This window comes from Electrona antarctica, assembly GCF_951216825.1.
Source record: "Electrona antarctica genome assembly, chromosome: 12".
Taxonomy (NCBI): Eukaryota; Metazoa; Chordata; class Actinopteri; order Myctophiformes; family Myctophidae; genus Electrona; species Electrona antarctica.
In genome coordinates, this window is record NC_136793.1 from 21,909,769 (window position 1) to 21,918,306 (window position 8,538).

The 8,538-nt window shown below is 42.4% G+C and overlaps 1 protein-coding gene across 1 annotated transcript in view; it reads right to left on the reverse strand.

Annotated features, from left to right (window-relative positions):
* Positions 1–287: 287 nt before the first annotated feature.
* The window catches only part of cltcl1 (clathrin, heavy chain-like 1), a 36,316-nt gene continuing 28,065 nt past the window's right edge, over positions 288–8,538 (reverse strand). The window contains exons 24-31 of the mRNA XM_079516737.1: positions 8,384–8,538; positions 7,284–7,433; positions 6,876–7,007; positions 6,665–6,775; positions 6,190–6,360; positions 5,079–5,300; positions 1,344–1,419; positions 288–892 (exon numbers count right to left, since the gene is read on the reverse strand). The exon at positions 8,384–8,538 is cut by the window's right edge and continues 121 nt beyond it. Coding sequence (XP_079372863.1) covers positions 771–892; positions 1,344–1,419; positions 5,079–5,300; positions 6,190–6,360; positions 6,665–6,775; positions 6,876–7,007; positions 7,284–7,433; positions 8,384–8,538 — 1,139 coding nt within the window. The 3' untranslated portion in view covers positions 288–770. The remainder of the gene's footprint in view (positions 893–1,343; positions 1,420–5,078; positions 5,301–6,189; positions 6,361–6,664; positions 6,776–6,875; positions 7,008–7,283; positions 7,434–8,383) is intronic.

An 8,538-nucleotide genomic window follows, 5' to 3' on the forward strand; every position in this document is an offset into this window, starting at 1 on the left:
GTGAAACAAAGATGTACCATATTTACACAATGCCAATTTTGCTCTTACTGTAATGTATGTCATACACCCGAGTATAAGCAAAATGGCTGTTGTGTGAATATGGTCATTGACCCAGTTATGCCACCTCCTCTATTAATATAAGGCCTTTAGCAGTGCTTCGGGATGGAGGGAGGAAGCACCTGTTCCATTCAACACCCCCAACCTGACTCCTCAAAAACAAAGTCTCTTCTTCAGTGCTGTATCTCTATGCAACAAAAAAATGTTACAATAAAAAACAATAAACGATAGATGAAAACAGCTGCTTTATGGTTAATAATAGTCTACATGGAACAGCGATAGGGTAGAGAAAGTGGTTTGAAGGAACAGAATGTTGTCCCAGTGATGCACAGGACTTTCTCTAGGAGCTAAGAGCAGACTTCATGCTGTGTAATGAGGTGACATGGTCAAGAGTTCATCAACACGGAAGGATCTGATGGCCTTGATGCCACCCATCTCTATTGAAGAAAAACTGGATAGAGGGAGAGGAGGGGGTGATGTGGAAGCAGTTTCTATGAGTCTCGGTGGGTGAACAAGTGGAGTGGTAGTTGCGTCAGAGAGGTTACTCTGTAGTCATGTGGCAGAGGGCGTGGCGGTTTCCTTGGGAATGAATGCTGGGTGTAGTATCAGGGGTCTCTGTTCTGTGGGTGGGCCACCATGAGATCCAGAGCAGCATGATTAGGTGTGGTTCAGGTCAGGAAAGTTAAACGGAGGGGGTGGGGGAAGTAACAGGTCTACATGTTGAAGCCATAAGCAGGCTGAGCAGGGTAGGCTGGGGCAGCGTACCCATAACCTGGATACACCGGCTGAGGAGTCACTACTGGACTGGTGCCCCCAGTCAACATCAGCTGCTGACCTGTGTGCAGACAGAGACACACAGCACAAATGTATAGAGCAGAGTTCACAAAATTAAACATTGTGTGTCACTATTTCCACTAAGTTCCATCTGCCTATTTGTGACTTTTTTTCTTTGACACTGAACAGCTTTGGCAGAAATAACCGATTTACAAGCCCACAACGGGTTGGGTTACAATGTGTTGCGAGCTTGCAGATCCACTCATTTCGCTATTATGAAAAGCCCAGAAAAGAGATAGCTAGGGTTCAAGTGGTTAGAATAATTAATTTCATTTTATCTTCAACAAAATAAGAGATAGGATCATTTAAATGTTAATTTGACTGCAATTAGTGCAATACCATCTACTTCAGGCCAATCAATGTCAGTTCACCCTGGATCATGACAAATTGGGGTGGATAGCGTTTTTGGTGTGTTTAACAATGCAATGAACAGTCACTGTGTCTGGACATACCAAATACTATAGGCTGAGGCTCCGTCACCTCATCTTCAGTTTTCCTTTGGCTTTCCGTTTCCTCCAGTTTGTCCACCTGAAAGGTGGAGTGAGAAAAGAAGTTGGTCAGAAGCAGCACAATGTACAGTGCATGGAATTGAAATATGTTCCGCAGAAACTTGTACCTCCAAAACCGTTTAGGAATTGTTGGAAATGTATGGATGGTCCAAATTAATTCCTTCATGTTGTAGACAATTCAGAATGCATATTTCACAATTTTGCATGGGTATGTGGAGATGCAGAGAATAATGTGTTCCATCAAGTATAATACAAAACAATAAAATAAAAACATTCACAATTGGAGGTACAAATATTTAGCTGGACAAAGATTATATATACTTCTTAATGATGAATATTTATTCTGTTTTTACAACAAATATGTATTATTATGGACCACAATTTTACCTTTCTAGACCTTAGTATACACTTTATACAGTACATACATACATACTAGATGTTATAAGACATATCATATTAGCTAACAGTTCACTTTTGTGATTCAATATACTACAGTACACATACATACGTTACTGAGGTAGAAGATGCCATGCGTTTTGGTGAGGGTCTCTATTGTAGCTTTCAGTACAGGTGAGAGGCCATATAACCACTGAAACCCTATACAGTACACTGTACACTAAAATTACCAGAGTAGCTAGGGTTCATGACGTCCTTATTCAGTGAATACAGCAGATCTTCGAGCTCACAACTTGTAGAACTGCTATTTTCATGACATTTGGTTTGGTGGGGGAAAAAAGAGGGGCCCAAGTAGAGACCCCTGGGGGACCCTGATCAATGATGTACAGGGATATATAGGGTTTAAGTGGTAAAGAACAGTATATTCTCTTCTCACAATCAAAAGCAAGGATCATCGGGGTGGAAGGGGGTGGGGGGGTGCTACATAAAATACCATGTCATTGTGTTTTCATTGAAGAGAAGCTTAGTACATGCATGTAGGCTGTTGCTACATATTCAGCCACTCACAATCACAATCCCATATCAATAACCCAACGGTCATAGCTTACACATGCTTCCATTACATGGCTATGAGCAAGCCCCCTTAAAGTTCCATTGAGAGTAAATACCGGTATCACTGGGTTCAAAGCAAGCTACAAATTCACCAACTCTTGTGTTGCTCAGACATTTGTGTGATGCATTTGAAGTAACATAGGGTTTTTCAGGTTTTTCCAGGACTTGGTGCAAAAGGATTTTCAGGCATGGTGCATCAATAGTGTGAATGCAACACAGAAAACTAAATAAAAGTTAGCAAGGTTTCTGATGCAAATCAAATTCGTTACTTGAAAAGTGGTTCAACTGAATTTACATATTTTTTCTAGTGTAATGTTTCTGTCAAGAATCCATTTCAATATAATAAAAAAAAGAACGGTCAAACCAGTTTGTTAAACACCTGACAAATAAACCGATGTTATTTTGGCAGGCTTGCTGTACATTAATAAAGTATATATTAAAGTAAATATCAGGAGTAGTATAATGCAAATTTAGAAATCCTATTCTACATAGTATGTAAAACATCATTGGGAAACGTTGCCAATTAAGCTGCCAGCTGACAGGGGGTCTTGGTTTTAAGCTCCTGCATGTTAGTGGTGCCGTCTCTTGCTTAGTGTTAAACTAGATCTAGAAGTAGTAAAATAGGTCGTCAGTATTGGTATTCGTATTCTTCAAGGGCTGCAGTGACAAGTTTGGACCTGAGCAGTTTCACTAAAGATTTACATTATACACAAGGTGGCTTGCCTGTGGAAAAAATAAATTCAATGGATACGATGTAATGCGTAAATAAATTGATAGAAGATCAACAGAGAGAGAAAATGTGAGGACCCTGCAGCCCTTGAAGGAAGTAGTAGTGGGCCTACATGGATTTAGTGGACAGCCATTTTATACTGCCCATCGTGTTAACCTGGAATTAGCAACCTGGGGATGCATCTAAGATGTCCACAGTGGCTACCTCTCCTTGTAAACTTCATCTCACTGCTCTGAGAACAAAGTGTCTACCACTGGGTTTCTTCAAAAACCCATCTATCTGGACATCTTGTGTCAGAGCAGATGTTGGAGTAGCGGTCAAGGAGAGGACCAAAACAATGCCAATCAAACACCAAGATGCAGCCCCAAGACTGAGGGGTTAGAGGGGAAAAGGGTGTACTGTTAGGTTGGTACGGGCTACTCCTGGTCCAGAGGAAATGCACAGCACACAGGCTTTAGTTCTGGCCATGTACAGTGTTCGTATGGGTACAGGCTTTATTTCCGACATACTATCAGTCCGACTGTCATTAGACCGACAACCTAGACCCTAACCTAACCCTAACCGCAAGTGATTTCCGCATGTCGGACCTTTGGTGTGTCGGATAAGCGTGTGTGCACCCCTGTTCGTATTGAGGTTGGGAGTGGGGTCTCACAGGTACCTTCAAACTTGCCCATGTATTTCAGACTATGTCCCTCAGTCAGTGGACACAAATGTAATACGTGGAGGACCCTGCAATCTACCCAAGCCCACGGCTTGACTGTATTTCACTTCACATGTGATCAGTGAAAAAATTAATTCTGAAATTGGTAAGGTTAGCTGCAAGAGGCTAGGAGCCTACAATGTACATTAGGCTACACATATACAGTAAATTATGACAATAATAACTATAACTTTGCTGCCTAGCACAGACTAGTGAGCCATTTCAAGTGCATCAGTAACTCACATCTGCAGCATGCATCTTCTTGCTTCAAAAAAGCCATTAACAGGTGGCTTATGTATTCCATCACAGGGTAATTGGCTGCTTAATTTTAATGAACCTATTCTTCACTTTTTCTTTTAAGTAAAGCATGGTTGCCTCATCTGTCAAATGCATTTTAACGCCAAGTAGTTTGATCATAATTTAAAATAGTAAATGTAGTGAACCCAACCCCAAGAAGAAGTATGTGACGCTCATCCCCCCACCTCAGGATAATTGGAACACACTCAAACGCACGCATGAATTTATCCCAAAATCTGTTGTGTTGGTCCAGAACAAAGGCTTGTACATGCTACAGCTCTCCAGGACTGGAACTAGCCCCTCAGCTAACGTTAGGGCCTATTGAAGTCTACAGTCCATGCTAGGTTCCTACATCAGAAACCTAAGGGATAAGTTACAACAGAACCAGACCGAACACAAAAAGAGAAATAAAAAATAGGGCCAGAGACCGTCACCTTCTCTGCAAACGCATCAACCTGGAAAAGAACCCACAGAGATGCCCTTGTCATCTCACATATCTACAGGTGAAACAGCACAGGAAGTCATGAAGGTCTGGTTTTGGGAGGAGGCATGGGGTAATGCTTCTAAACATCACTAAGGAGAGCCTTCTCCTCAGGCTAAGCTAGACCTCATCATCATACGGAAGACAACATGTTTACTTATTAAAATGTACTGTTTTTCAATACATACAGAGACAGAGTGAGAAAACTTTCCTCTCACCTGTAGAATATCTACAGCAAACCAATCATCCGAGAAGAACGGTTCAATATGTCACACAGAAAAAGCAATCAAAGTTTATTCTAATTAGAGCCTTTCCTCTTAGAGTACAATAAGCTCAAAAAGGACTCTGAACATTTCAATTCTGCTTTAAGCAAAACAAAGTGAGACTTAACTGGCTATGAATTTTCTCAGAAATTAACTAAGACAAAACAGAAGTGTCTTGTTTTGGCACTGAAATGCTAACCTTGGTGAGGTACTCTCTCATAACCTGGATGAAGTATGGCATGGCAAAGTCCATGATGTTGTGCCTCCAGGCCAGCTCCATCACCACATCCGGATGGAGCAGGTCATAGGAGGCAAACAGGCAGGCAGCAAAGCACTCCTTCCTGTCCTCCTCCAGGAACCACTGCAGCAGAGTCTCTGCCAGCTCTGCATCCTTGGATTCTGCAGCATACAGCATGGCATCCTGGCAGACAGATACAAATATATAAATGGAATCTGCATGTACAGGGGAAAACCCCATTCCAGGGTGGTTCCCCTCTTTTCTGATCCTTCCCGGTATTTCTTCCTTTTCTATTCCTGCCAAGAGGATCTCTGTTGGCCAGAGCATAGACAAAAACAAGGTAGACGCCTCCTTGCAAAGCACAGCGGAAGCTTGACAATCTTCCGCATGTGTAACGGAAGGGGACGTTCGGTAGGCCAATCAGACAGGCAATTAAAACGTTGCCAATAAAGCTCCTTTGGATTTAATTGATAAGTCCTGGAAAAGACACGCTGTGATTGGCCAGTAGTCATTTGAGTGGCTTCCGCTTGACTTTCTCCTTATGCTGGAGACGCATCGCTCAGGCATCTATTTTATTTATATACATCTATGGGCCAGGGTGCCTGTTCCATGGAGAGTGGAACTGAGAAGACTAGCTTGTTTCTCCCATTGCGTTACAACCTCCCAGTGAAACACCTCACTGCCAGGTGCAAAAAAAACGGCTCATAACTTGTGTATCAGAGGAGATACTTTGTCTATACCGTCCCCAAGACCAAACAGTAGGTGTCAGCCGTGACAGCGACTATATGAGGGAATTGGCATATTGACTAAATTAAGAGACACTATACAAATACAGTGTTTAACAAGCACTATACAAATAGTGTTTAAGCACTATACAAATACATTTTAGTTTTGATTTGCTTGATTGGTTATAGATAGTGCTTAAAAGTAGTGCATCTAAGTACCAAGATGAGCAACTGGTGAATTACTATGAGCTGGTCGATGTTTTGATGAAGATGAACAGTGCCATCTACAGGAGCAAGATGTAAATGACTAAGCAGAAGTGAATGGTATTGTTATGTTGGAGGTGTACCTTGTAGAGTTTGTCCTTCTTGCAGAGCTCAACACTCTGTCTCCAGCGGTTGTTTCCCTTGTACAGGTAGGCGGCGATGCGTCGGAACTCAATCAACTCGTGCTTCTCTAACCTCTGCGCTAGGGCAATGGTGTCAAAGTTGTCATATGCGTCAATGGACGCTCTCAGTCCCTGTGAATGATGCAAACATACAAGCACATGCACACATGAAGACGGGGAGATTGTCTCTTATCCCAGGGAACCCAAGTTCCATTAGGACCCTGTGTCTAGCTCCCTCTAGTGGCCACAGGTAATCAGTGTGATGTGCTAGACATAGGACCTGACTGGAACACATATCACCTGATATCAACAAGTATCATTCACCTGATATCAACAAGTATCATAAATCTGAGCAACTCAATTAGTTACTCAGTTTCAATATGTACCAGTGTACATTGTGATATATGAGGAGTGAAAGTCTAACTAACAGACACACCTGGTAATCCTCCTCCTCTGTCAGCAGGTTGTTGAGGGCCTCGTTCACTCCCTTATTGTTGTGACTCTGGACAGACCTCAGATATGGCTTCACCAACTTCAGCTGGTTGACCTGGACAAACAAAGCATAGCCTGTGTGTCACCTCATTTTGTCTAGCATACTGACTGCACAAAAGGAAAAGACACTTCAGAACAACGTTTCGAAAGATTACCTTGCTGAAAAAGTTGACAGCTCTACTATGGTCTAACCGCGGCGACAGTATGGTTAGCAGGTCGTTCAGGAGCAGGGGATGGTAGTCCAAGTAGAAAAAAAGGGCTTTGTAGTACAATTCTACATTGGCAACCTAAAAGAGAGAGAATGGTGAGTGTAGCATGGTGCAACAAGATGGAGTCTGTGTATATAATATAATACTATGAGTCATAGGGCAGTATTATGCGTGTCTTAAGTACCAGGTCTTATGACTTAACTTAAGACCTGGAGGCGTGGTCAATGCTGTTTGGCCACTCAGAATAGCCAAATGGCATTGATCACGCCTCCAGGTCTTAAGTTAAGTAATAAGACCTGGTACTTAAGACACGCATAATACTGCCCATAGAGTCTTGCACATACACAACATTACCTTGGTGATAATGTCTTTGAACGGTCCCTCCTTCCATGCATCTGAGGGGTGTGACATCATTGTGATGATGGCGTTGTCGAACTCCTCGTATTTGTCATAGAGGAAAACCAGCTCCGCCCACAAGTGAGACTGCTCTGCTGCACGGAGCACCTGATTGGTAAACCGGAGCAACGCCATAGCAAAGTATCAGTATTCATCTTGATATGCAGACACACACACACAGGCTTAGATCATATGCATTGCATATTCAACATCAACATAACATACACAGGTAACAACTGAATTAGAAAGGCTCTGATGTAGGCTCTTGGCCGAAACGTGTTAAGTTTATTGGTGTGTGTCAAATAAAATAAGTGGAAATGTGAGTACATTGTCCTCTACACTTGAAGTTTGGAAGTGCTAATATTTGACCATTTTTGATCTGTCACAACACTACATATGCACACACACACACACACACACACACACACACACACACACACACACACACACACACACACACACACACACACACACACACACACACACACACACACACACACACACACACACACACACACACACACACACACACACACACACACACACACACACACATATTTATGTTTTTTTAAGTGTACAGGTCCTCAAGGGATTTTTGATACCCAGTAGAGTAACAGAAGTTTTGAGATGCAAACACCAGGGGTCATCAATGTGTCCGTGGCAAATACTTGGTCATGGTAAAGTTTAGATTACATTTTGTATACACCATTATAATGTTCTTATTTTGATCATGAGACCCAATTACACTTCAGTATATGTATGACACTACTACAAAACTGTGGCATATTAGGAGTCGAACTAGTACTAGTGTTTCTCAAATGTTTTATTTGCAAGGATGTCCTTAACTCCGAGTGTTCAAATGGAACCAAATGGACCCTACAGGTCCATTTGTACACAGACCGGTTATGGTCATTCAGGGCTAGCTCTTTATGTGTTTCTGGTAATATTATTGTCCACTCATTTTGTATGTCCGTGGCAAAAATGTAATTATGACAAAAGTGTCCACCACAAGCCAGCAAAGCAACATAATATACATACACAACACACACACACGGTACCTTAGGGATGTTGACTCTGGACCAGAAGAGCTCCAGGTGCTCCCTCATCTTCTGGGGTTTGAACTTGGAGTAGAGGATGGCCAGCTCAGTGAACATGCCCATGTGAGCCCTCTCCAGGCCCAGAGCCGCCTCCAGCAGGGCGATGAGCTCCTCGT